We start from the raw sequence: 27,532 nt of genomic DNA, 5'->3' as shown, positions 1-27,532 counted from the left end.
TCAGAGAAATGCAAATCAAAGCCACAACAAGATATCACCTCATCCCACTTGAAATTTCCCATCAAGAAGACAGGAATTAACAGATGCTGGCAAGGATGCAGAGAAAGAGGAACTCTTGTACACAGTTGGTGGGAATGTAAATTAGTACAGCCACTATGGAAAATTGTATGGAGTTTCCTCCAAAAACTAAAAATAGAACTACAATATGATCCAGCAAATTCCACTACTGGGTATGTATCCAAAAGAAAGGAAATCAATATATCAAAGAGATATATGCACTCTCATGTTTATTGCAGCACTATTCACAATAGCTAAAATATGGAATCAACCTAAGTGCCCATCAGTGGATGAATGGGTAAAGAAAATGTGGTATATATACACAATGGAATATTGTTCAGCCATAAAGGAATGAAATTCTGTCATTCTCAGCAACTTGGATGAAACTAGAGGTCATCGTGTTAACTGAACTAAGCCAAGCAGAGAAAAGACAAATATTACATGTTCTCACTCACATGTGGGAGCTAAAAAAGTGGATCTCATGGAGATGGAGGTAGATTGGTGGTTACCAGAGGCGAGGAAAGGTAGTGGGGATGTGAGGATGAAGAGTTTGATTAGTGGACACAAATACAGAAGAAATAAGACCTATGATAGATCAGTAGAGTAACTATAGCTAATGTTAATCTATTGTACATTTCAAAATAGGTAGAAGAGAATAATTCAAATAATGTTCCTAGCATAAAGACAAGATAAATATTAAGGTGAAGGACATCCCAATAACTCTTGATTTAATATTTACACATTATATACATGTATTAAATTATCACATGTACTCTGAAAATACATACATCTATTACACATCAATAAAAAAAACTCATCCATTAAATTCTGTATTATCTTTGCAACTTTCCTGTAAATCTAAATCTATTTTTAAAAAGTTTATGAAAACTCATCCATGGGAATTTAAGGTGGCTGAAGATAGCTGAACACAGTGTAACAGGAAATAAAAACTTTTTAAAAATAGATCAACATGGCTGGGTGCGGTGGCTCACACCTGTAATCCCAGCACTTTGGGAGGCCGAGGTGGGTGGATCATTTGGGGTCAGGAGTTCAAGACCAGCCAGGCCAACATGGTGAAACCCCGTCTCTACTAAAAATACAAAAATTAGCCTGGCGTGGTGGAGGGCACCTGTAAATCTCAGCTACTCGGGAGGCTGAGGCAAGAGAATCACTTGAACCCGGGAAACAGAGGTTGCAGGGAGCTAAGATCGCACCACTGTACTCCAGCCCGGGCAACAGAGCAAGACTTCATCTCAAAAAAAAAAAAAAAAATAGATCAATACATGCACGGAAAAGGAAAAGGGTTGGAAGAAGGGGTAAGACTGATTCTATGTTGAGATAGTAGAGTTACAGTTTAATTCTTCTTTTGTTTTTTATTTAAGAAAAATGTTTAAATAGGGGCCTTATGTTAGGCACGGTGGTTCATGCCTACAATCCCAGCACTCTGGCAGGCTGTGGTAAGAGAATCACTTGAGGCCAGTTCAAGACTAGCCTGGACAACATAGTGAGACTCCATCTGTATAAAAAATAATTAGCAAGGCATGGTGGAGTGTGCTGGTAGTCCTAGCTATTCAGGAGGCTGAGGTGGGAGGATCAGTTGAGCCTAGGAGGTCAAGGTGAGCTATTATCACACCACCGCACTCCAGCCTGGGTGACAATAGAGACCCTGTCTATAAACAAACAAAAAAACACAAGGGACTTGTATGCGTAATGAAAGCCTAGATTTTTCAAAGAGGCCATGATAAGTCACTATAGGGTTCTAAGCAGGAGTAATAGGGCCAGTTTACATTTTTAAGATTGCTCTGGCAGCAGTGTGGAGGGTGGTTTGGAGGGACAGTTAAGATGAGAAAAGACCACAGCAACAGTCCAGGAAGAACAGAGGATAAATGATGACTGTCTGGAACACACGAGAAATGACAGAAACAGAAGTAAGAAACTCTTCGGGACATGTAATTGGGGACCTCAGACACCTTCCCAGCTGCTAATGTTGTGTTCTGGGTAAGGCTGCCTATCTTTCAACCTAGACTGGTCAGTCAGTATATCCCATTGTCTGATGTTTTTAGTGTGAAAAGAAGTCGATTAGGTCCCTAAGATCCCCCCAAACCCTACATACACAGTAGGAAGGTATTTTATAAAATCCTTTATTTTATGAGTGGCAATCGTCACCTCCCTACCCAACACATAAACACACATACCCATCTAGTCTTTGTTGTCATCACATTTCCCAAACTGACCGCATGTTAATGTGACTCACGTAGAAAATAAACAAGAGGGGCCCATCACATACACCAAGTTATCAATACTCCTTTCACTATTTCTGCTCAATCTAGAAGACTCAGCTTAGAATTATTTTAAGATTTTATGTTATTTGCAATATTATGGAAAAGTAAGTTACCGACATTCACAAGGTAATAAGCTGCAGAGAACAAGTTTGTTTTGTTTTCCTTTTTAAATTTAGAATCTTGTTTATAACACATTAGCATCATTAACAGAAAAAAAAACGACCATTTACCTAGTAACTAAAAAACAAGCCACTTAAGAAAATAATGTAGTAATCAACCAGTACCAGAGAACATAGGTCCTCTCGTTTGATTTTACTGGTAAGTCCAGCTGTTTTCTGAACTTTGTGAGAGTCTCTGTCCTGAATATGGCAAAGCATTCAAGTAAAAGGTAGGAAGTTATAAGTGTGAGATTCTGAGGGATTCTGCCTCAAAGAAGGTTCAGGAATAGCCACAGTCCTCCAGTTTACTCGAACGTTGAGATGTTCCTGGGATGACCAGCATAATTTCCTTTTGAGGAATTTTCACAATTCATCAGCCTCAGGATTCAGGTTTTATAAGACATTCTTCCACATTAAAAAAAAAGACTCCATCCCATAGAAATAAGTTTCTCATCGCTTCTCCAGCTTCTTGTACTTGGCTTCTGTGAGGGATGAGGGAGAGTTACATATTTTAAAACTGGCTCTTACAAAGACAGTTTTTAGTTAGCATTTCCAGTCAAGTTAAAAAAAATATGTATAATATTGCTAAAAATCTATTAGCTTCAATCTCATCATCTGTCCAAATATACAGATCACTGATCTGTAAAACTTGGAGTAAGAATTCAAGCACAGGCTGGGTGCGGTGGCTCACGCTTGTAATCCCAGCACTTTGGGAGGCCGAGGCGGGCGGATCACGAGGTCAGGAGATCGAGACCACAGTGAAACCCCATCTCTACTAAAAATACAAACAATTAGCCGGGCGTGGTGGCGGGCGCCTGTAGTCCCAGCTACTCGGAGAGGCTGAGGCAGGAGAATGGCGTGAACCCAGGAGGCGGAGGTTGCAGTGAGCCGAGATCGCGCCACTGCATCCAGCCTGGGTGACAGAGCGAGACTCTGTCTCAAAAAAAAAAGAAAAAAAAAAAAGAATTCAAGCACAGACACTCAGAATTGAGAGCCTAACACAGGTTCATGAAGTCCCCACCCTGTCAACAGCACCTACTTAGACAGCTCCACCAGGATGGGGCAGATCTGTCACTTGACCTATCAAGAGCCTTACTAAAAAACTGCCTCTCTCAGCACTGTCCCAGGTGCCCTCTGGAACCAGACTGGAACCCTCAGGAGGTATAAATGTATGTTTCCTCCTTTATGTTCTTATCCTTACACCTTACTCCAGGAAAGCAATTTTGAAAGATACAGAGATTTAAAAGGCCATCAAATAAGCCTCTTACTGTGACATTCCGTTTTTCTATTAAAACCATGAAAGCACCTGGTTTCACAATTTTAACAGAAAAAGGGACTCTGTCACAAATGGTTACTGTGAACCAGGATACCTTCTACGTGGTAAGGTTACCCCTGCCTTCTACACAGTAAGGTTCACGGTAATCACTGGCTAAATGTAACTGTAGAAAATAAAACTGATTGTTAATCACTACCCATATCGAATCCCAGCCTACTACAAACTACTTTCTTGAAGTAGTCAGCCCTTGTTAAATGATGAAAATAAAATAATCTGTAAATGTTATAAGGACAAAAACAAACTCAGGCCAGATGTGATGGCTCAGGCCTGTGATTCCAGCTACTTGAGAGGCTGAGGTGGGAGGATTGCTTAAGGCCATGAGTTCGAGACCAGCCTGGGCAACACAGCAAGTCCTTGTTTCAAAAACAAATTTTTTAAAGTAGCTGGATGTGATGGTGCACACCTGTAGTCCCAGGTACTCAAGAGGCTGAGGCAGGAGGATCACTAGAGCCCAGGAGTTCAAGGCTACAGTGAGCTATGATCACGTCATTGCACCCTAGCCTGGGTGACACAGCAAGACCTCATCTCTTATAGAAAAAAACAACAACAACAACAACACCAAAAAACCCACTAAATTCTTTACTTTTAACCATGTACGTAAGAGCCAGAGCCAGTTAGCAAACCACTAGTACTAAAAATACTAGTTTCTTCCTCAAAGGAAAAGTGATCTTTCAAGAAAATCCTCAACTGACTATTCATTTAAGACATATTTATCTACATTATTAAAGGTGCTTCTGCCTTCTCAACTATAAATAAGAACTTGAGCTTTGTAAGCAAACAGACCTGCTTAGAAATATGGCTCTTCCCTGTACTGGTTTTGTGTCCTTAAGCAACTTACTTATCCCCTTAAACCACAGTTTCCTTGCCTACAAAATGCGGATAAAAATCATGTACTTGAACCAGACGTGGTGGCTCACGCCTATAATCCCAGCACTTTGGGAGGCTGAGGCGGGCAGATCACGAGGTCAGGAGTTCAAGACCAGCCTGGCCAACATGGTGAAACCTCATCTCTACTAAAAGTAGAAAAAAAAAATCATGTACTTACTTCACAGATTATTGGGAAGATAAAAAACATAATACAGGCCAGGCCGAAGTGGGCAGATCACTTGAGGTTGGGAGATCGAGATCAGCCTGACCAACATGGAGAAACCCCGTCTCTACTAAAAATGCAAAATTAGCCAGGCGTGGTGGCATGCCTGTAATCCCAACTACTCAGGGGGCTGAGGCAGGAGAATAGCTTGAACCCAGACCCAGGAGGTGGAGGTTGCGGTGAGCCGAGATCGCACCATTGCACTCCAGCTTGGGCAACAAGAGTGAAACTTGTCTCAAAAAAAACCAAAAACAAAAACCAAACATAATACATGTAAAGCACTAAGAACAGTGCCTGATATGTCATTAAGTAATCAGGAAATGTTATTTTTATTAATATAATAATAAATTAATAAGATTTTGTGAAGATTAATAGATCACTGTAGGCACACCATAAATGTTAATTATTATGTTACTAAGAGTATGCTGGCAAGAAGCACTCTTTATTACATCAAAACAGAAGTAAAAACGGTTACCCAGTTTTTTTGAATATGCATCCAACTTGTAAGCTGCCTGCTCAAGAGCTGCTACCTGCTCTTCAATGACATTGATCTGATCCAGATAAGGCTGCAGTCCAGCATCTTTAAAAACAAACAAAAACCTCATGTTTATGTGGTTTTATCAACAAGGAATATAGGAAAAGAGTGGAAAAGTAATAATGCTAGTGTCTCTCCAGCTATGCTAAGACAGATTAGGTGGCGTGACATGATTCTGAGCACTAGCAGGGCAGGTGCTTTAGAAGACAGTAGCTAGTTGATCAGGCACGACTGTGGCCCAGGACTTAGTGTCTCTCATCTACTAATTTTCCATTCTTTTTAATTTCTTGCTCCTTGAGCAATCTTTCCATTACTGATTCTGTTTCTTGGGTATTCCCATACCAAGAAAGAGCACCCTAGAGACAAGGAACACAAAAATAATAAGTCAATGGAAAAAATATATTCGACTACTCTAAATTAGTGTTTTCCATTATAGAGTTTTTGGTTTTCTGCTTATAGAGTAATCCTTTATGGATTTGTAAATCAATTCATTAGAATCTGGCCACCCTTCCTTTGCCCCCTCCCATTCCAGGAATAAACTGATAAAATCAAGATTTAGAAGCAAAAATAACCATACAAACAAAACATGCTAATCCTCAGAATGGAAGAAATTAATCTTAAATTTGGAATTCATTTTTAGAAAACAAGCTCCCACAAGACAAGGATGTCATGTTCCCTCCTCTTCTCCATGGCCCCAAGCACAAAAGAACATTAAATACAAACATGTTTAATTACAAATATTATTACTTACATTTCTGGTTTAAGTCCTTTAAGTTCCTACTAATGTTTATAGCAATATCTTTCATTTCAAGATACTTCAAGCTGGTGAGTTTATTCATATTTTCCAGGAGCTTATAGTCTTCACTGGTGGCTTGAAAATTAAACAGAAGATGTAATGTCTTTAAGATTTGTCTTAGATCATTAGAATGTGGGAGTATAAGCTAAGTGGTAGTTCAAGGCAGGACCAAGGAAGTGTCAAAAGAGTGGGCCACTTTTGATCTATGACATTTATAACTCAGCCTATGTACTCTGAAAGTCTAAGTAGAAATTCAGGCAACAATCAGAAAACTATCTAAACCAAACAAGATCCAGAAGGTTCAGGATCATGGTTACAAAGGGAAATGATAAACTCATGTCCTAAGAAAAGGGAGGTAAAATAGTCTTGGTACTTCTACAGCATGAAAACATTTAAATTATATACATATAATATATATACTATCAGGCTGGGCGCGGTGGCTCATGCCTGTAATCCCAGCACTCCGGGAGGCCAAGGCAGGTGATCACGAGGTCAGGAGTTCAAGACCAACCTGGCCAAGATAGTGAAACCCCATCTCTGCTAAAAATACAAAACAATTAGCTGGGTGTGGTGGCAGGCACCTGTAATCTCACCTACTCAGGAGGCTGAGGCAGAGAATTGCTTGAATCCAGGAGGTGGAGGTTGCAGTGAGCCGAGATTGTGCCACTGCACTCCAGCCTGGGTGATAGAGTGAGACTCCATCTCAAAAAACAAAAAACAAAGAAGCAAACAAACAAACAAACAAAATATATATATATACACACACACATATACTATCAGCTAGGACCTCACTACTTCTTAGTAACTCGTTTATTACCATGTATAATTCTATATTGCATTTTATGTAGTGACATTTCCAAACCATCTGTCTGCTTCTCATATCCTCAGTTCTTTCCCTAACCCCATTCAAAGCAAATGGTCTCTACTCCAATTTTCTTAAACGCCAAGTCCATTAACATAAGCTGCTTCAACCTGTCTGCCTTACTTCTTTTGTTTTTTGTTTTCTCTCTGCCTTACTTCTAAACTTCTCTGGATCTTAATATCTTCCCAAGAGGCAGAAGTGTTCCTATTCTTGACAAGACAACCCCCTCCTCTTGCGGCCTTGATCCCAAACACTTCTACTTCTTCAGGGCCTCTCTTCAATCATCTCCTTTCACTTGCATTTCCCAATTCTCCCTCTCTCCTGGCACCTTCCTCTCCATATAGCAATATATTCAGATTTCTTCCAGCTCAAAAGCACTCTCTCTATTCTGCTACACCTATATCATTTGCTCAGTAAAGCAAAGGAGCTTCACTGCTAAACAATTTGAAAAAGTAGCTGACACTCACTACATCCTCTTCCTTACCATTTACTTGCATATACCTTGTAGTCTGGTTTTTGGCCCTATCATCCAGAGATTACATGCTCCAAGGTCATCCGTGCCCTGCTAACCATGGCATTTGCTCAGTTCTTATCCTCCTAAACCTCTCCATTGTCTTGGACACTACTGATCTCTTTCTCTTTGGGAAATGCTCATTTCCTTTGGCTGCTATGGCATTGTACTACACCGATTTTCTAATCTCTAACTGCTCTTCTTAGATGTCTATGCCAGATCCTTTCTTATCAGACCCCCTTAACTATCAGTTCTCAACTTTTTCTCAGCTGTAACACATAACTGATGTTTACATGGGTAGCACATACCTATGGGCATTCCCAGGCTTATGCTAGAAACTAGCATAGTTTAAGAGGAAATATCAATTTACTCTTAAATTCAATAAAGCATTTGTGCAAGTAAGAATAACAATCATAGGAAAATAACAATTTGCTTAAAATTAATTATATAATAAATCATTTGGAAACCTAGGTACTTTAAGTGTTATTAAAAACAAATTAAGTGCACCACACAGCCATTCCCTGACATTTTAGCCTAGGCTCTCTTACCTACTTCTAAGCTCTTCCTTGGCAATCTCATCCTGCACAGCCTCCAATCACACCACTATGAAAGTGACTCTGAAATCTGTTTCTTGTGCCCTGATCAGTCTCTGAGCTCTGGAATCCAATGTACAAGTCACCTGAGTTCCCCAGTTACATCAACAAGCAGCCAACCCAAAACTGCAAACATTTTCACACTAAACACAGTTCCTCTTTCCAGCTATTTTGGCTGATGGCACCACCCAGGCTTAAAACCTCAGATACATCTTGGCCTGCTTCCATCCCTCAATATCTACTTAAACAAGTCCTATAAAGTCCACTTCTGTAATGTTCTTGCACCCATGTTCTCCTTTCCATTCCTTTTACCACCACTCTGTCTCAGATCTTCATTACTTTTTTCTTTTATTATTATTAGATTACTTGGAGCATGTAACCTCTGGATGGTAGGGGAAAAGACAAGATTACAAGGATGGAGTTGTGCTATGTTGCCCAGGCTGGTCTTGAACTACTGGCCTCAAGCAATCCTCCTGCCTCCCAAAGTGCTAGGACTACAGGCATGAGCCATGGTGCCTGGTCCTCTATTACTTTTCATCTGAATTATTGCTCATCTCTCTCTGTTCTCTCTCCCCCATATCTACGCTCTCATATTTATACTGCTATCAAATTAGTCTCTCTAAAACAAAGGTCACAGCTAGGCATTGCGCCTCATGCCTGTAATCCCAGCACTTTGGGAGGCCAAGGTGGGCAGATCACTTGAGGTCAGGAGTTCAAGTCCAGCCTGGCCAACATGGCAAAACCTCATCTCTACCAAAAATTAAAAAAAAAAATTAGCCAGGCGTGGTGGCGTGTGCTTGTAATCCCAGCTACTTGGGAGGCTGGGGCAGGAAAGTTGCTTGAACCTGGGAGATGGAGGTTGCAGTGAGCCGAGACTGCACCACTGCATTCCAGCCTGGGCAACAAGAGCGAAAACTCCGTCTAAATAAAATAAAATAAAACAAGGGTGACATATTCAAACACCTAGAAGCCAGCAAGATAATGTAAATGAGTAAAGTAAGCCAAGTGTTTGCACATTAAATGCATAAGAAAATTATTCACTTCCATGAAGAAATGTGCTTCCCCTTCTTGGAATATGCGATCCTCTTAGCCTACCATTTACTTTACCAGTTTTGATAGAGCCATTGGTATAGAAAACCATTTCTGTACTGCTACTAATAAAAATAACAGTAGAGAACAGTGATCAATGGCACTTAACACTAGTTCCCAGTAAAGGGGAGAAAACAGGAAGTGGTAAGGACAAATTAGATAGCACTAGTCCTTTTAAGAGGCAGCTGCTCAGCTCTAGCCAATTATAGCCTTGAAAGAATGCAGAGGCTAGTAGCGCCAAATCTTTGGAATTGTTAAAGAGAAGCCAAAAACCTACATTTTGTTACTTGGTTTCTCTTGCTCAAAAATAAACAAACAAATAAATAATCAGGCTGATAACTTACAGTCACAGTTGGGTGCAGTGGCTCACACCTGTAATCCCAGCATTTTGGGAAGCTGAGGTGTTAGGATCACTTGAGGCCAGCTTGGGCAATGCAGCAGACCTCATCTCTATTATTTATTTATTTAGGACAGAGTCTCCCTCCATCACCCAGGCTGGAGTGCAATGGCACGATCATAGCTCACTATAACCTCCACCTCTCAGGTCAAGCAATTCTCCCGTGTCAGCCTCCTGAGTATCTGGGATTACAGGCGTGCGCCACCACACCTGGCTAATTTTTGTATTTTTAGTAGAGGCAGGGTTTCGCCATGCTGAGCAGGCTGGTCTGGAACTCCTGACCTCAGGTGATCCGCCCGCCTAGGCCTCCCGAAGTGCTGGGATTACAGGCGTGAGCCACCGTGCCTGGCCATATTTTTTTAAATAATAATAATAATAAAAGAAAAGTAATGAAGATCTCAGGCAGAGTGGTGGTAAACTGAATGGAAAGGAGAGCATGGGTGGAAGAACATTACAAAAGTGGAATTTATAGGACTTGTTCAAGTAGATATTGAGGGATGGAAGCAGACTAAGATGTATCTGGGGTTTTAAGCCTGGGTGGTGCCATCAACCAAAATAGATGGAAAGAGGATCACTTGAGCTCAGGAGTTCAAGACCAGCCCAGGCAACATAGTGAGACCCTGTCTCTTAAAAACAGAAAAAGAAAAAAAAAAATTACAGATTCACAACCCCTACTATTCTGTATCAAGCCTTTTCTCATAGATTCTGGTTCACAAATTTAGCTTACAGTAATTTCCTGGGGAAGTGAAACAATTTAATAAATGTTTTTGAGATGCTGTACTGGACCAGACTTCACTTTCTTTCTTTTTCTTTTTTCTTTCTTTTTTTTTTTTTTGAGATGGAGTCACACTCTGTCTGTCGCCCAGGCTGGAGTGCAAGTGGCGTGATCTCAGTCCACTGCAACCTGCAACCTCCACCTCCTGGGTTCAAGCTATTCTCCTGCCCCAGTCTCCCCAATAGCTGGGATTACAGGTGCCTGCCACCACGGCCGGCTAATTTTTGTATTTTTAGTGGAGACAGGATTTCGCCATTTTGCCCAGGCTAGTCTCAAACTCCTGACCTCAAGTGATCCACCAGCCTTGGCCTCTGGGATTAAAGGCATGAGCCACTGTGCCCGGCCCATACTTCACTTTCTGATCCTCCTCCACACATAGGTCATGTGTCCACTTGGAAACGATCAAACACTAGTCATGTCCCAAAGGATGGGTTATCAAATCCTCAGACCAAACTAATAGGTCCCTAAATCTGCAGGTCACTCCCCGTTCCTCAATTTCATTTCTCTTTATCCCGGTAAACACATCTTCTGCTTTAGCCAAACACACTGCTTGCACATACCACCTCATTCACTAGTTGTATCATCTCCCCCTTTTCCACCAATAATTCCCTTCACAACCCTGCTCAAAATACACTTTCCCCAAGGAAGCACTTCTTGATTACTGTTGCTGGATATGAATTCTTTTTTGTTATTGTTTTCTCATTAGTCTATGTTACAGAGCCCTGCAGAGTTGTATTCTCTTTCTCTCCCATTCATGACCTCCCCAAACTTCCAACAGGCCTGTCTCAGGGCATGCAGGGTAGGAAGGGAGCTGCAGGGTAGGAAGGGAGCTGCAGACTGATGCTGCTAACCATCTCCCAGGCCTCCTGGGCCAAACCGCACCCGAATCAACCCAGACCCCGCCTCACCCGTCAGTTCCCCAGTCAGGTAAGTGGCCATTTTGGAGAACATGTCCCGGCAGAGCTCAGTGATGTCAGCTTCAGCAGGCTCCTTTGCTTCCTCAGCTGTCTCCACGGCGGCATCGTCTGGGCCAAGGGAGAATGACTAAGTGTCCCGCCTACACCCGGTGCTAATCCAGCCAAAGCAGCCTGTTCCGACATCCCTCCACTTGCCTTCATTCCATCAAGTCGGCTCCATTCTCCATCTGCCATAATTTCAAGTCCTTCACTGCGTGCCTGCCCATCTGACACACCAACTCGCCTCCCTCGCATCGCCCCTCGCCCATACCCGGCACCCCCGCTAAACCATCCCAGTCACCCTGACAGGAAAAACACTCGCACGCAGAGACAAGTGCACTCCTCTCACCAGCCCGTTCCTGCCAGGTGAGCCACCACACACTCAACCTCGCCCTCCCAAGACGGAGCCCCAGGCGCCCCACCGAACGCTTCCTCCCAATCCATTCCGGGTACCTCGGGCGGGCTCATCACGCCGGGTAGCCAGGACGCCCTCGGCTGCCGCCGCCATAGCGGACCCTGCGCTGTTTCCGGGCCGGGGTGCTGCGCATGCGCACTGGGTGTGCCCCGCCCACCCGGCGGGCTCTGCAGTCCGGCGCCTAGCGGTCCAGTACAGCCTCAGGTCTATGACACCGCAAAGGGCGATTCCGGAGCCGAAATTGAAGCTACGCCAGGCTGTTGTGAATTGATCCACTGCCAACAGTCGCGACGTCTAGGACTGAGGGCGAGCTCATCCCTACAGTCACACCCTGGAGGGATCACTTATCTTGTACCACTCACGACCCGTCTGGGATAGTCAACCCTGTTTGTGGCCTGCTGACCAAAACCACTGAAGACGGGTTGCCCCCTCTCCTGACACTCCGCACTGGAGTTAGTCATCAAACGATTGCTCAGGGAATCCAAAGTTTTACAGGTTGTCTCGTCCACACTTTGGGAAACCTTCAGGCATTGATCCCTGGTCCTAAATACTCTCCCTCCCAATGTCCTGGGTTAACACCAACTCACTGGCCCCTATTGCTTAAACTGCAGGCAGGCATCTACTTCTCTTCAGTTGATACAGCCTTTCTTGAAGAAAGCTTGGACTGTAACTTTTTTAGGGCTGAGGATACACTCTGGTTATCTTAATTGCATTTAAGCTGTTTCACAAGCCTCTTAGGTGTACAGAGTACTTAATGGGATGGGAGAACAGGAGTGAGTGAAAGAGATGGATGAGAAGAAGTGACTGGGGAGCAATCGAAGGTGCAAAATGAGGAGGGATAAAGGCCACAGGAGAAGGGATAGGAGATATTCAGCAGGCCTCAGGCAGGCTCCTGGACAACCCAAATCTTGGTAGTTTCTTATCTTATCCCTGGTTATCCTCCCTCTGCACCCTCTCACCCCACCCCAATGCCAGTACATACACACACACACACCAGCTACCCCTTATCCCCAGCCCTCCTGCCCTGACTGTCTCCACCCTGAGGACTGAGTCTCACTTGTCACCTGTCCCCACTTTTCCTATGGTGCAACTATAGTAGCCACTATTTCAAGCCATTCCTGCGAGCCAGAAGTTCTTTTTTTTGAAATAGAGTCTCGCTCTGCCACCCAGGCTGGAGTACAGTAGCGTGATCTCAGCTCAGCTCACTGCAACCTCCACCTCCCGAGTTCAAACGATTCTCATGCCTCAGCCTCCCAAGTAGCTGGGATAACAGGCACGCGCCACCACACCCGGCTAATTTGTGTGTATTTTTATTAAAGACAGGATTTCAGCATTTTGCCCAGGCTTGTCTGGAACTTCTGGCCTCAAATGATCCACCCAACTCAGCCTCCCAAAGTGCTGAGATTCCAAGCGTGAGTCACTGTGCTGGGCCTAGAAGTTCTTATAGCCCAGCTCCTTCACATAACTGCACCTAATCTATACCTCCTAGAGAGCATGAACCTTTTCTAGCCCAGGCACATGGATGGCCCACAATTTCAGCCTTTCTTCCCTCTATAATACCAGAAGCAAATGCAAAGTCCAAGTTTTCCTAAGGAGTTTTATTGATAGCCACCATGGAAACCCACATGGTCTTATGGAAGAATAATGTCAGAACCCACCACATATTAATTCAAAGATCTCTGAATCCTGAGGTCATTTCCTTGCCTGATTCCCTTCAGGCTCCATTTTTATCTCCTGGTTAAAGCCCACTCAGTTTCCAGGTTCAGTGGACCAAGAGACAGCCTCTTGCAGAAGATCCTTCATAGATTTTGCTCCGGGAGTGCCTCACACTTAACTCCTCTGCAACATTGGAATCTCACCACGTGAGAGTCTCCTCTCCTCTAAGGCTTCCTCTTCTTTTTTATAGGGAACCTCTATGGGGGAAAACGAGAAAGCCATTGGTGCTAGCAATAAATCTTGGGATGCACAAAGGATAAGAATAAGATTCACCTGGGAAGTAGGAAGACCTCTAGATACTGCCTACTCTCTTGGTTTCTACCTTTTTCACAGACCATGGCTATCCAGGTGCTTAGGAAGAGCCATTACCCTCCCTCTCTTTATCCTGTTTGTTAACATTTTTTTTTAATTAACACACAGAGCTAAGTACACCGGGAGTAAAAGGCCCAGTGGAAGATGTTATTTCACAGAGCTATGCGGCAACACACAGAAACACTGAGTCACAAGCCTAAGCATGATGCCCACCACACACAGAAACATTGGCTCAAAAGGCCAGATGCAGGGTGGGGCTCAGCAGCAGCCATGATGGGACCTGTTGTCCTAGAAGTGCAGGGGATGTGGCGAGGGGGCCTGTGCGGAGGCAGAGGGAGGGAAGCCTGCTGTCTGATGCTTTAGGCCCCCTTCCTCACCACTTTCCTGCCCACCCTGGACTCCCCAGGGTTCTGGGGTCACAGCTGGGGCTGGCTGCGGGTGCTTCCAAATAGCTTGTTCCTTCTGTTGGAAGAAGAAAGGGACAAATCATTTGAAGAAATAGTTTGTGTACCACTTTTCTTTTCTCTGTATCTGATTCCAGAGAACTCAGACTGCTATAGACTGCGTCCCTCCCAAATTCATCTGTTAAAATTGTAACCCCCAATGTGATAGTATTAGCAGGTGGGGCCTTTGGGAGGGGATTAGATAGTGAGTATGTAGCCCTTATGAATGGGCTCACGCCTGTAATCCCAGCACTTTGGGAGGCTGAGGCGGGTGGATCACCTGAGGTCAGGAGTTCGAGACCAACCTGACCAACATGGAGAAACCCCATCTGTACTAAAAATACAAAATTAGCTGGGTGTGGTGGCACATGCCTGTAATCCCAGCTACCTGGGAGGCTGAGGCAGGAGAATCACTTGAACCCGGGAGGCAGAGGTTGCAGTGAGCCGAGATCACGCCATTGCACTCCAGCCTGGCCAACAAGAGTGAAATTCCATCTCAAAAAATAATAATAATAAATAAAATTTAAAAATAAAATAAAGGAGACTTCCCTTACCCCTTCCACCATGAAAGGGCACAGCAAGAAGACAGCTCTCTGTGAATCAGGAAGTGGGCCCTCAACAGATACTGAATCTACTGGCATCTTGATCTTAGACTTCCCAGCCTCCCAAACTGTGAGGAACAAACTTGTGTTGCTTATAAGCCACCCAGTCTATGATAATTTATTACATCAGCCCAAACAGACTGATACAGACCATCTCATAGTGGCCAAGGCAGCCCTTAGGCCAGGGCAAGCAACTTCCAGGCCTTATCTCCATGACCCATCTCTGCTGATACACTAACCGCTGTAAACATGTTTCCCCAGGAGCCTGAAAACATACGTCTTTCAAAAATGTTCTTGCTCACGCTTGTAATCCCAGCACTTTGGGAGGCCGAGGCGGGCGGATCACGAGGTCAGGAGATCGAGACCACGGTGAAACCCCATCTCTACTAAAAATACAAAAAATTAGCCGGCGTGGTGGCGGGCACCTGTAGTCCCAGCTACTCGGAGAGGCTGAGGCAGGAGAATGGCGGGAACCCGGGAGGCGGAGCTTGCAGTGAGCCGTGATCGCGCCACTGCACTCCAGCCTGGGTGACAGAGCGAGACTCCGTCTCAAAAAAAAAAAAAAAGTTCTTGCCCCACCCACTGAGTGGAAAAGATGGCAGAGTTCAGCTGTGAGGAACTAGGAGGACCAGGTGAAGGGCCACTCACCACGCCTGGGGAGGGAGCCAGCCACCCGTTCCTCTCCAGCATTTTCAGCTTTGAGCCTACAGCATCAATCTGGGACACTACTCCTTCCAGGACAGTCTCCAGCTGCAGAACTCTCCTTGTGAGCCTGTGTGGGATTTGAGAGAGACGAATGGAGCAGAAATCTGTGTCTGGGGGCTGGATGTCTAAAGACGCAGGGTTCGCAGAAGGGCATGTGTCTGGATTGGAACAAGGAAGGGAAGACCCAGCCTTGTAGGCAGAATTAAAGGGGAGCAGAGGTTCTCCCTGGGGTAGGACAGAGAATTGGAAAGTTGTGGGAAAAAGTACAAGATAGGGTATCATAATAGAAGTGTTGCCAGCCCTGAACCAGCCCTTCTTCGCTGCACGTACATATAGATTTCTTCTCCTGAAACCCAGCCTCCTGCTCTGGCAGCCTCTGGACCCAATTCACCTTGTGGGCTGCTCACAATGGATCGACCTAGTTTCTCAATCTCAGTGTTGAGGGCCACCTGCTAAGGAAGCAGAGGTTAGAAGGGAGGAGATAACTCTGGGAAGCCATCAGCTCCTGTTCTATCACCCACTCTACTGGGATCTCAGGACCAAGGCTCAGGTTCTAGTTCTTGCTATTCCCCTTCCCTCCCAGACTCTGGAGACAATAGGGTCAGGGTGGTGGTGCTGGACCAACCTCTGGAGGAGTCACCTCTCAAAGTAAATACAAGATCCTAAAAGCCTTGATGGATGAGGTGTTTACTAGAGGCCAACTCATTTTAGCAGAGGAGGGACACTACCAGTGTTCTTGGCACTTTCTAGGCTGCTGTCACCCTGCTTTTGACTTTTTTTGGTCTACACTGGATAGGGATGGAGCAGGCACAGCAGGGACAGCCAAGAATCCAAGTTTGAAAACTCCCAAGAGAAGGCAAGTCCTCGGAGGGAATTATCAGTGATTCTTGGGCAATTGGTCATTTTTCCCTAAGCCTGTGTTTTAGAGCATGATTCTCAACCTTGGCTATGTATTGGAATCACCTAGGGAGTTTTAAAAAGTACTGATGTCTAGGCCCCACACCCAGAGATTCTGGTTTAATTGGTCTAGAGTGTGTGTCCTGAGTATGAAGATTTTTAAAGGCCCCCCAGGGTATTCTAATGTGCAGCAGTTTGGGAACTACTATTCTAGAGAGTTCTTTACTGTCTATCTGTGGGAGAGTTTTCAGGGTGGGTTTGTGTTCTAGGTGTGTTGGGGGAAGGGGAGGGTGAGCTATTTCCTTACACTGCCTCTCCACCCATCACCCCGGCTCACCCTCTCTTCCTCCAGGTCCTGTCGCATTTTTTCCTGTTCCTTCTCACCCAGAATACGATTCCCATCTCTGTCAAACTTGGTGAAGGTGGCCGTGAGCTCAGTGATTTCATGCTCTGCATGTCCCAGTCTGAGAAGAGGATGATGAAATGATTTCTGCCCAGCTGTGGCTGTGACCTCAGTTATGGACTTCCTCACTCTTTTGCTTGACTCTGGCAAAAGTTTTGCTTTCTGGAAAAGAAGGTTCTCCAAAGTCTAGCAATCTTACCCCCAGGAAAACACTTTGTTCTATTTCTTCTTCCTCCCCTGACTCCTGCTCACTAGGTTCAGGGCCTCATGACCTCCTACAGGGATTATTGCAAAATCTGTTTGCCTCTAAATAAACTGCTATCCCCCAGCTTCCCCTTTACTCCCTACCCCTGAAATCCATCCTCCGTAATACAACTAGAGTAATTAACCTTTCTAATATTCAGATCTAAAAATGTCCCTTCTTAAAATCCCTTCTGGCACCCTATTCTTTTGGCAGAGTGGTAGTGTGGCCTTTCTCAGTGTGGTTCTTGCCTGTTTCTCTGGTCTCATCTCCTGCTATGACCACCCCCTCATCCCCGCCCCTTTATTTAATACTTTAGCAATGCTCAACTACTTATTCCTCCTGTGTATGTTGCTTGGTTTCAGACCTCTATGCTTTTGTATGTGCTTTCATCTCTTCTTGGAAGAGCCTTCCTCTGCTTGTCCACTTGTGAGCTATTCATCCTCCAATACCCTATTTAGACATTACCTCTTCCAGGAAGCCTTCCCTTAAGCTCAGAGATAGAATTGATCACCCTCTACTCCTAGTCACTTCTGTTGAACATATTCTGTGATTCAGTTTATTTGCAAGTCTATAAGCTCTTAGAAAACAAAGACTTTGTCCGATTTAATTATGTTGTCTCCTAATCCCAGCACTTTGGGAGGCTAAGGTGAGTGGATCACTTGAGAGGCCAGGAGTTTGAGACCAGCCTGGCCAACATGGCAAAATCCCATCTCTACTAAAAATACAAAAATTAGCCGGGTGTGGTGGCACATGACTGTAGTCCCAGCTACTCAGGAGGCTGAGGCATGAGAGTTGCTTGACCCAGGGGAAGCTGAGGTTGCAGTGAGCCAAGATTGTGCAACTGCACTCCAGCCTGGGCAACAGAGCAAGACTCTGTCTCAAAAAAAAAAAAAATTATGTTGTCTGTTACTCAGTGCCTGATCTGCAGCTGGTGCTCACAATGTATTTGTTCAATGTGTATTAATATGTTTGACTGGGAATTAGGGAGTGAATGGCTAAAGGAATAGATGAGTGTTTGTGGGGAAGCATAGAACAAAAATCAGAGTTTTGTGGGAGTGGGGTGTGTATTCAATGATTAGGGAATTATTACATTGGTTCCTAAGAGTTGTTCAACAAGATCCAGGATGTTATAAACCACGGTCAGAGATCTTTAAACCAAGGGCACAGTTCTGAAGGTCAGGAGCGGAGACCTACGGGCAAAGATCTGAAGCCTGCAAGTCAAGATCAGAGGCCCCTAAACTAAAACCAAAGGCTTATAAGCAAATGAAGTATGGTTGAGGGTTGAGGACTTAAGAGACTGGTATTAGAGAAGGCTGGGTCTCTGGTTGCTCACTCCCTTAAGGTGTTGGTGAAATCCTCAAACTGGATCTCCTGCTCCCCACCCTGCAGGACTTTCTGCACATCCGAAACCCTCTCCTTCCTCAGACGCAGTCTTAGTAGGGTCTTGTTGTAGCCCTGAAAGGGAAAGGAAATAGGCACAAGTTCTTACAGGCTGCTCACTCATCCCTGGTCCCCAGCCCCACCCATAGTATGCCAGGCTTCCAAGATAAATTAAAGGCACACAAGGGCACAGGCACCTCAATCAGTCAGGAACAGACCAGGACACAGAGCCTTAGACTGGGGCACTGATGGAAATGTGTAGCTCAAGGAGACTGAGCAGTCACCTGTTTCAGGAGGTCAGAAAGTTGCAGCTCATCCTTCTGTCCAGCCAGCTCCTCCTTGACCTCTGAATATGTGTCATTGATGATGGCCAGGAACATGTTCTGGAAAATAAAGCGGGGACCTGGGTCCTCACCCCCAGACCCACTGAAAGGATTGAGCCCACTGACCCCATTAATGTCCAAGACACATGTTCCAAAGGGGTCAGTGCTCTCAACCCCTGTTCGGCAGCCCACCAATCCCTGGTCTCAAGGTCCCCAGAGCCCAGCCTTTCAGCACAGTTCTCTTAGGGATGGATCATGCTTCTTGACCAACCTGGTGTCCCCACTCTCAGTTGCTGTGGTAACCTTTCTGACCACAGAGATACAATAACATATGCCACAGACCTCCTTCGTATAAGGGCCCATCAATCATTGGAACTAGAAGCTTTTCAGGGTGAGAGTACAATTGTGATCTCTTTACTATCTACCCCCCAATCCATATCTGTATCCCCATCCATTGATCAAATAAAGAAAATTGCTGGCCTTGTTAGTAAGAATAAAGTCCAAGAGCTGGGCACAGTGGCCTACATCTGTAATCCAGCACTTTGGGAGGCCAAGGCAGGCAGATTGCTTGAGTCCAGGAGTTAGAGACCAGCCTGGGCAACATAGCAAAACCCTGTCTCTACAAAAAAAAAACAAAAATTAGCTGGATGTGGTGGCTCCTGACCATACCAGTGGTCCTATCTACTTAGGAAGCTAAAGTGGGAGGATAGTTTGAGCTCGGGAGGTGGAGGTTGCAGTGAGCTGAGATTGCACCACTGCACTCCAGCCTGGGTGACAGAGTGAGACCCTGTCTAAAATAAATAAATAAAAATCCAGATTTTTCATGGTTGGCAGGGAGAGAGAACTACCAAGTAGTGGCAGTAGAAATCAGCATGAGATCCCCAGTGGAAGGGGAGTCTTGGACAGTCGTAGAAGCTTCCAGGTGCAGCTACTGCTCCTCATGAGGCACTTTTCTCCCCATTTCTATCCTTGGAGAGTGAGGGTTTGATTTTACTGAGGAAGTCTGCAGGTTCCCTTATACTCTGCAAACCTGCAAACTAACCATGCTGGCTATACTACATTAACAATCTCTCAGAAGATCGACATCTGCCCACCCCACTCACTCTCCATCCTTGATTTGAGAAACTTATCAATCCTGAGTGAGGGACATACTGGGACCAAAACTCCACCCTGCAGGCTCTCTGTCCCCACCCCCTCAGAGAGACCCTCACCAGGAGCACGAAGAAGACGAAGAAGACATAGGTGACAAAGTAGGCAGGGCCCAGGATGCGGTTGGCATTGTCGATAGCATTGTAGTCAAAGTCTCCGAGGATTATCCGGAACTGAGTGAAACTGAGAGACCAGGTCTGGGCTTTACCTAGAGCCTGACAAACACCCCCCATCCCACTTTCCTAATCACAGACAGACCCCTCACCATACGTCCACCCCAATCTGATAGACACGGGGCAGGGTGCTTAGATTATTTGAGCACACACACCAGGGCTTCTGGAGACCCTCACGCAGATGCTTTAAACGCAGACATGCCCACACGCACGTACGCATCTTCCCCAAGGATATATACACCCATGGAGCTGGAAGGTGAGGGGCCAGGGAGGAGTGAAGGGGGCAGGACACACACATGCACTTGATGAAAGTGCTAAAGTTTTCCACTTGGGTCCCGAAAAGCAGGTAGCCGAGTTGGGCATAGGCGAAGAAAACAATGAAGAACATGACGGCGAAGCCCAGGATGTCCTTGGCACAGCGGGCCAGCGTGGAGGAGAGCTGGGTCATGGTTTTGTTGAAGCTGATGTACTTGAATATCTGGAAGGACCATGTTGAACCAAGGGATGAAGAAGGAAAAGGGAAAAGCATTGAAAAGTCCATGCCAAGGGCCTATGGAGGCCACAGGAGTTGCCAAGCCAGACAAAGAAAATGAGACACATATTGAAGAAGGGAGAATGATACAAAAATTAGCTGGGCATGGTGGCACGCACCTGTAATTCCAGCTACTTGGGAGGCTGAGGCAGAGAATCACTTGAACCTGGGAGGCGGAAGTTGCAGTGAGCTGAGATTGCACCACTGCACTCCAGTCTGGGCAACTGATTGAGGGACATACTGGGACCATTAAAAAAAAAAAAAAAAAGCCGGGCATGGTACCTCACTCCTACAATCCCAGCACTTTGGGAGGCTGAGGCAGGTGGATCGCTCAAGGTCAGGAGTTCGAGACCAGACTGGCCAACATGGTGATACCTCATCTCTACTAAAAATACAAAAAGTTAGCTGGGTGTGGTGGCACATGGCTGTAATCCCAGCTACTCAGGAGGCTGAGGCAGGAGAATTGCTTCAACCCAGGAGGGAGAGGTTGCAGTGAGCTGAGATCGTGCCATTGTACTCCAGCCAGACAACAGAGTGAGACTTCGTCTCATAAAAAAAAAAAAAAAAAAAAAAAGTCGGGGGTGGTACCTCATGCATGTAATCCTAGCACTTTCAGAGGCTGAGGTAGGCAGATCACCTGAGGTCGGGAGTTCGAGACCAGCCTGGCCAACATGGTGAAACCCCGTCTCCACAGAAAATACAAAAATTAGCCAGGCATGGTGGTGGGTGCCTGTAGTCCCAGCTACTCAGGAGGCTGAGGCAGGAGAATCACTTGAACTCAGGAGGTGGAGGTTGCAGTGAGCTGAGATCGCACCACTTCACTCCAGCCTGGGCAAGAGCGAGACTCCATCTCAAAAAAAAAAAAGGAAAAAAGGAGGGAGAATGAGTGCACCTTGAAGCAAAGCTGAGTGTGGGAATCCCAGGTACCTTGATCCAGGCGAAGAAGAGGTTGACAGCATTCATGTTGTTGTACTGTGTCTGCCAGAAGGCGAGGAACTCAAAGTCTGCATACGTGTTTGGCTGCTGCAGGAGCTTCCCCATGAGCCGATTCACCTCGAGGGTTCGGAATATGTGGAAGCCCACAGCCGCAATGGAGAGCTGTCACACAGGGGTCATGGGGGTGTCAGAGAAGGCAAGGGGATCTCAAGGGAAGTTCCAAGATGAGGCCCCAAGGGAGAGCCAGGGTAGGTAAGACAGGTGGGAAAAAAGCCTTCCTTGCTGACTTGTTCACTCTCTCAGTTTCAAATGGAACTGGGTAGGATGACTGGGGAGCATCTTAAGTGTTCCAAAGCCCAAGAGAAGGCTTTGGGGACAGTGGTAAATATTAATGTATAGACTGTAAAGGGCCGTGGGGAACTGGAACCAGTCATTTCCTTCCGCTCCCACCACTTCCAAGCTTTGGTCAGGAATTGAATGTGTCTTGTTAATAGGAGGGAGATGAAGATGAAGGGGCAGAATATTTGAATAGAAGACAAAAGGCATGGGTTTCCACAGAACAGGTCATAAAGACAAAAGACAAGAGAGGAGCAGAATATAGTACATTAAAAAAAAAAGCAGGGCTCAGATGACAGGTGAGGAGGAGAGGAGATGTGAGAGACAGGGTTTCCCAAGGGCTGAGAGAGGGGAACATCTCCCTCTCACTTAGGGGGCTGTTAAACGACGATTTGACCAAAAGTCAGAAGGAGGGCTTAGGGCTCCAAAAGGAAGAACCTGGAGCCCCTATTAGGGTGGAACCCCCTCCTCACCCCAGAATGTCCCAAGTCCTAGATATCTGTCCCTCACCAAGATGACCACCAGGTCCAGTATGTTCCAGATGCTGCTGAGGTAGCGAAGCCGGTGAATGTGGAGCTCCAGGATCTCTTCCACCACGTAGTAGAAGATGAAGACGCAGAAGACCACCTCACAGCCAACGATAAAGAAGTCCCAGTTGCTGACATAGCGGATCAGCTTGACTGTGCGGATTTGCCAGGATGGGATGGCACCTCCTGTAGCTGGAAACTCCACCACCAGCCTATAGGGGGAGGGGGAGATGTCTAGTGGAGCCTGGGCTAGGACAGCTCCTCCCACTTCCTCTCCTCTCCACCCCCACCACAGGGTATGAGTTTAGGGAAGGGTCTCATGCACAAGAGACGGGAACCAGGAGCCATGGACAGGGGGATAAAGTAGGGAAAGGGGGCTCACCTCAGGACACAGAAAAGATTGATATTGGCATTGTAGACTGAGAAGTCGATGAACACCACCCGAGTGCCCCTGTCCAGCCACAGCCCCTCCTGAAGGTCCCGGAGAGCCTCTGCACTACCCTGTCGGGATCCTGGAAGGTCCAGGTAGTAGCCACCTCCGCTGTAGCTTGTGAGCCTGCCCCAGTGGGAGGAGCCCCCCAACTCATCCTGAGAGTGGTATGTCCACCTGCCACAGAAAATGCCAGCTGAGCCAGCCCAAAAGTTCATCTCCCAAGGCAATGACAATGCTTTATCATTGTCTGGGCTTTACGGGTTTACATATTGTGTGTGTGTGTGTGTGTGTGTGTGTGTGTGTGTATATGAGATATGTGATATATACATATATAGTGTATCATTTATTATTCTGTTTGATACTAACAACCATTTGAGAAGGGAGAGTGAATATTATCCACATTTTGCAGAATAGGAAACTATGAAAGAGGTTACTGAGATAATCCAGCTATAAATGACAGAACTGAAACTCAAATGTAAATCTGATTTTTCACTATGTCACTCAAAGATTTGGATGACAAAGCCAAGCCCCACTTTTGGCCCACCTTGAATAGTCCCCCTAAGGGAAGCACCTGGACCAGGAGGAAGAGATCGTCCCGCTCTGTGATCTGCACATCAGGCTCCCTCACCCCATGTTTCTCTATTCTATCCACCAAACTTTCTACCCTGGGTGCTTACTTCCTCCCTCTTCTGTCCTGTCCACCCTTTCCCCCTTCTTCCCTAATTTGTCATCCATCCTTGACCCCTTGCTGCTCCACGTATCAATCTCAAGGGTTGGGCTCTTCAATTTCACCCATTCTGTATACCCCTAACCAACCTCTAGGCAAGAAAGGAAGCTTTCCCTGAAAGGACTACGTGTAAGGTAGGACAAGTGTGATTGCGACCTGTGTGTGGGAACAAGTCTGGAGGCTATGGCTGTGTTTGCTAACGTACCTCCTCTGTTCCTGAGTGACTCAGACCAAGGTCCCCAAACAGTCACAGCTGGGATTCAGGGAAATGCCCCCCGAAGTCCCCTGAAGTGTTCTTGAGGCTCTTTAAGCCTCAGTGGAAGTGGTTCCCAGACCTTGGTATGGTGTCAGGTTTAGAGGGGCAAGCCCTGTGAAATTGGTAGGACAGGCTCACTCACGCTGTGCCATTGAGGGGCCCAAAGGGGAGTTGTTCTTCTTTATCTGGAGAGTAGACATCATAGCAGCTCAGAATGTCCTCCCGGAAGTCTTCGTGCACCACACAGGAGTCATTGCGGACCTTTAGCTGCCGCAGCCTCGGAACCCCCAGCAGCATGTTCTCATAGTAGATGAAGGAGTGGGAGCCATGGCCCAGGCTCTGGTTGTTGTACCATTTGGTCCAATACAAACTGTCCAGTAGTGGGCCCTGGGCAAACTGAACCATAAGCTGGCTTGAACCTTACCCAGCCTCCTCCTGACCCCCTACCCTTAGGATGACCAGATGACCTTTGCCCTCATCCTCCGACTCCCTAGCTTGTCTCTAGTCTGCTTTTTTTTTTTTTTTTTTTTTTTTTTTTTTTTTTTTTTTTGAGACGGAGTCTCGCTCTGTCGCCCAGGCTGGAGTGCAGTGGCACAATCTCGGCTCACTGCAACCTCTGCCTCCCAGGTTCAAGCAATTCTCTTGCCTCAGTCTCCCGAGGAGCTGGGATTTCAGGCATGCATCACTACGCCCAGCTAATTTTTGTATTTTTAGTAGAGACAGCGTTTCACCATGTTGTCCAGGCTGGTCTTGAACAACTGACCTCAGGTGATTTGCCTGCCTCAGCCTCCTAAAGTGCTGGGATTACAAGTGTGAGCCACCATGCCTGGCCTGCTTTTTAAAACTCCTCCATTGACTAATGAACCTTGACCAGAGTCTGACCTGAAGTGGCCCTACTCTTTATTTAAAATTCGTTTTGAAGTTCAGCCTTACCTGTGACTCCTGATACTAATCTAACTTCTGGTTTAATTCCCTGATCGCTGTATTAATCCCTTACCCACCTCCATCTGAACTCTAGCCTAACCCATTAATTCAGCCTGGCCCTTTGACTCAGTCTGATCCCTGACTGACCTGATTTCCGAGCATAAGGTCTGATCCATTGTCTGACCTGTGGCCTCAGGCCATTGAGAAAGAGAGAGGAGGGGTAGAAAAGATCTTATACTCACATCCCAGAAGTCTGCCATGCTGCTGATGGCCTGAAAGGAGACTCCAGCGTCTGATGGAGTATGTAAGAAGAGCTCAGACATCACTTTGGTGTAGTAATAAGCACTGGAGCTTGTCATTCCATAGGTCACTAGAAAACAACCCAAGAGGCTGTGTCCTTCTCACCGTTCCCCCAGAGGAGACAGGAAAGCCCATTGCCCTGGAGCCAGAGATGCTTCTAAGATGGAAGCCCATCCCCCATCTGGACCCATCCCCTAGACTTGGTTAGGAGCCTAATGGTGGCATGAGGAAGCCAGGAAATGCATTAGGGAAGGGTTGTAGCTACAATGTCTCCTCCTCTTCTTCCAACCCACCTCAGAAAGACTGAACTCCACTCAGTAGTTGTCTCTTACATTGTCATTATGAAAATACACTTTTCTGTTCCTGAACCAGCTTAACTTCCCAGTTCTTACTCCCCAGAGCAAAGATATTTCTGCCTTCTGCACTGTGTAGTGATCCCTTTTGTCCGCTTCCAAAAGGTAGTGATGCCTTTTGGAAAGTGCCCCCAAAGTCTAGAGTACTCCCTCTAGAGTTCAAGGCTTTGGTCAAACACCTTACAATAGAGATATGGTCTCATGGCCCCTGGTGTCAGTCGCTGTAGCCATGGGAGTGGCAGGTAGGCACAGCACCTCTGTCCCTGGCATGACTAGTGTGATCAGATGGGCACAGTCATCTCCTGAGAGAGTGACTCAGTGTTCCCAGACCAAAAAAGACCTAGGAGCAATCACCCTGCGATTCTCCCTGTGCACACATTGTGTGCAAGTTAAATTAAAAAAAAAAAAAAAAAAGACCTGGCCTTTACCCTGAAGAACTTGATCTCCCTCACACACCCTAACATATCCATCCAGTCCCATGTGCCGGTAGGGCTGTAGGGAGCTCTAAGTTTTGTTTACAAAGCAGGATTCTAAAAGTATAAGCCATTTATTTAATAGATTGCCCCTCAATTTAAGTTAGCCTAATGTTTTCTTATTTTTAAATTCAGGTTATGCATTTTTGGGAGGAATACTATAGAAGTGATACTGTGTCTTTCTCAGTGCATGATATCAGGAACTACATATTGCCTGTTCATCTCATTACTAGTGAGATTAACTTTGATCTTTTGTTAAGGTGGTGTCTGCCAGTTTCTTCAACATAAAATTACTGTTTTTCTTTTTGTAATTAATATGTGTTTTTGTGGGGAGACCCTTTCAAACTGTGTAAATATTCTGTTACTCCTCAATCATTCACTTTCACTTAGCATCAATGAATGCTAGTTTTAGCATCCCTTGATGATTTTTGCCTGATTATTACTAATATTGTCAAATGGTGATTTTTTTTTTTTCACTCTTGTTGCCCAGGCTGGAGTGCAATGGCACGATCTCGGCTCACAGCAACCTCTGCTATCGGGGGAACCTGCCCCTGATAATTCAATGTAGGTTCTTTTCTATTCCCCTAAGTGTCAGCCAGTCTGAGAAATAAAGGGAAAGAGTATGAAAGGAGAAATTTTAAAACTGGGTGTCCAGGGGAGACGTCACATGTCGGCAGGTTCCGTGATGCCCCCTGAGCTGTAAAACCAGCAAGTTTTTATTAGCAATTTTCAAAGGGGAGGGAGTGTACGAATAGGGTGTGGGTCACAGAGATCACATGCTTCAAGGGCGGCAAAAGATCACAAGGCAGAAGGTCAAGGTGAGATCACAAGGTCAGGGTGAAACTAGAATCACTGATGAACTTCCATGTCCTGCTGTGCGTGCATTGTCGTTGATAAATATCTTAACAGGGTTCAAGAGCAGAGAACCAGTCTGACTAGAATTCGCCAGGCTGGAATTTCCTAATCCTAGCAAGCCTGGGGGCACTGCAGGTGGCCAGGGCATGTTTCATCCATTATCTGCAGCTGCATAAGGCAGACATCACCAGAGTGGCCATTTTAGAGGCCCCCCTGGGAATGCATTCTTTTCCCAGGGCTGTTAATTATTAATATTCCTTACTGGGGAAAGAATTCAGCAATATTTATCTTACCTGTTTTCGGTAATAAGAGAAATATGGCTCTGTCCTGCCCGGCCCACAGGCAGCCAGACTTTAAGGTTATCTCCCTTGTTCCCTGAAAATCACTGTCATCCTGTTCTCAAGGTGCCCAGATTTCATATTGTTCAAACACACATGCTTTACGAACAATTTGTGCAGTTAATGCAATCATCACAGGGTCCTGAGGCAACATACATCCTCAGTTTACGAAGATGACGGGATTAAGAGATTAAAGTAAAGACAGTCATAGGAAATTATAAGGGTATTGATTGGGGAAGTGATAAATGTCCATGAAATCTTCACAATTTATGTTCTTCTGTCATGGCTTCAGCAGGTCCCTCCGTTCGGGGTCCCTGACTTCCTGCAACACTCCACCTCCTGG

The 27,532-nt window shown here is 45.7% G+C and overlaps 2 protein-coding genes across 4 annotated transcripts in view; both read right to left on the bottom strand.

Moving 5' to 3' along the window:
• Nucleotides 1–753: 753 nt before the first annotated feature.
• Nucleotides 754–11,974, bottom strand: BLOC1S2 (biogenesis of lysosomal organelles complex 1 subunit 2). Of its 2 annotated transcripts, XM_058436106.1 has the most exons (6): nt 11,891–11,947; nt 11,594–11,625; nt 11,390–11,506; nt 6,210–6,329; nt 5,399–5,503; nt 754–2,979 (listed from the first exon to the last, which is right to left on the bottom strand). In XM_058436106.1, the coding sequence occupies exons 3-6, from the start codon at nt 11,430–11,432 to the stop codon at nt 2,948–2,950; spliced, it is 300 nt and encodes a 99-aa protein (XP_058292089.1). In that variant the 5' UTR covers nt 11,433–11,506; nt 11,594–11,625; nt 11,891–11,947; the 3' UTR covers nt 754–2,947. The 2 variants fall into 2 exon arrangements, with proteins under 2 accessions (XP_058292089.1, XP_032036276.1); XM_032180385.2 differs by lacking the exon at nt 11,594–11,625 and having other exon boundaries at nt 11,891–11,974.
• A 1,461-nt stretch (nt 11,975–13,435) lies between these two features.
• The window catches only part of PKD2L1 (polycystin 2 like 1, transient receptor potential cation channel), a 40,075-nt gene continuing 25,978 nt past the window's right edge, over nt 13,436–27,532 (bottom strand). For both annotated transcript variants that reach the window (XM_032180370.1, XM_032180362.2), the window contains exons 3-16: nt 25,113–25,240; nt 24,089–24,342; nt 22,913–23,137; nt 22,514–22,742; nt 21,659–21,829; nt 20,496–20,677; nt 20,089–20,209; nt 18,839–18,937; nt 18,508–18,629; nt 16,865–16,991; nt 15,961–16,079; nt 15,574–15,697; nt 14,258–14,342; nt 13,436–13,765 (exon numbers count right to left, since the gene is read on the bottom strand). In XM_032180370.1, the coding sequence (XP_032036261.1) occupies nt 13,683–13,765; nt 14,258–14,342; nt 15,574–15,697; nt 15,961–16,079; nt 16,865–16,991; nt 18,508–18,629; nt 18,839–18,937; nt 20,089–20,209; nt 20,496–20,677; nt 21,659–21,829; nt 22,514–22,742; nt 22,913–23,137; nt 24,089–24,342; nt 25,113–25,240 (2,069 nt within the window). In that variant the 3' untranslated portion in view covers nt 13,436–13,682. The remainder of the gene's footprint in view (nt 13,766–14,257; nt 14,343–15,573; nt 15,698–15,960; nt 16,080–16,864; nt 16,992–18,507; nt 18,630–18,838; nt 18,938–20,088; nt 20,210–20,495; nt 20,678–21,658; nt 21,830–22,513; nt 22,743–22,912; nt 23,138–24,088; nt 24,343–25,112; nt 25,241–27,532) is intronic.

The sequence above is a fragment of the Hylobates moloch genome, unplaced genomic scaffold (genome assembly GCF_009828535.3).
Source record: "Hylobates moloch isolate HMO894 unplaced genomic scaffold, HMol_V3 SCAFFOLD_3, whole genome shotgun sequence".
Classification (NCBI taxonomy): domain Eukaryota; kingdom Metazoa; phylum Chordata; class Mammalia; order Primates; family Hylobatidae; genus Hylobates; species Hylobates moloch.
This window is presented reverse-complemented; position numbering and strand designations above follow the sequence as displayed.

Bases quoted from the DNA above. Each gene is read 5' to 3' on its own strand.
- BLOC1S2 (XM_032180385.2), bottom strand. From the start codon at position 11,945: ATGGCGGCGGCAGCCGAGGGCGTCCTGGCTACCCGGCGTGATGAGCCC. The intron at 11,507-11,890 runs GTACCCGGAATG...CCCTTGGCCCAG, and splicing joins GCGTGATGAGCCCGCCCGAG to ACGATGCCGCCGTGGAGACA. The intron at 5,504-6,209 runs GTAAGTAATAAT...TTGTTTTTAAAG, and splicing joins AAAGGACTTAAACCAGAAAT to ATGCTGGACTGCAGCCTTAT.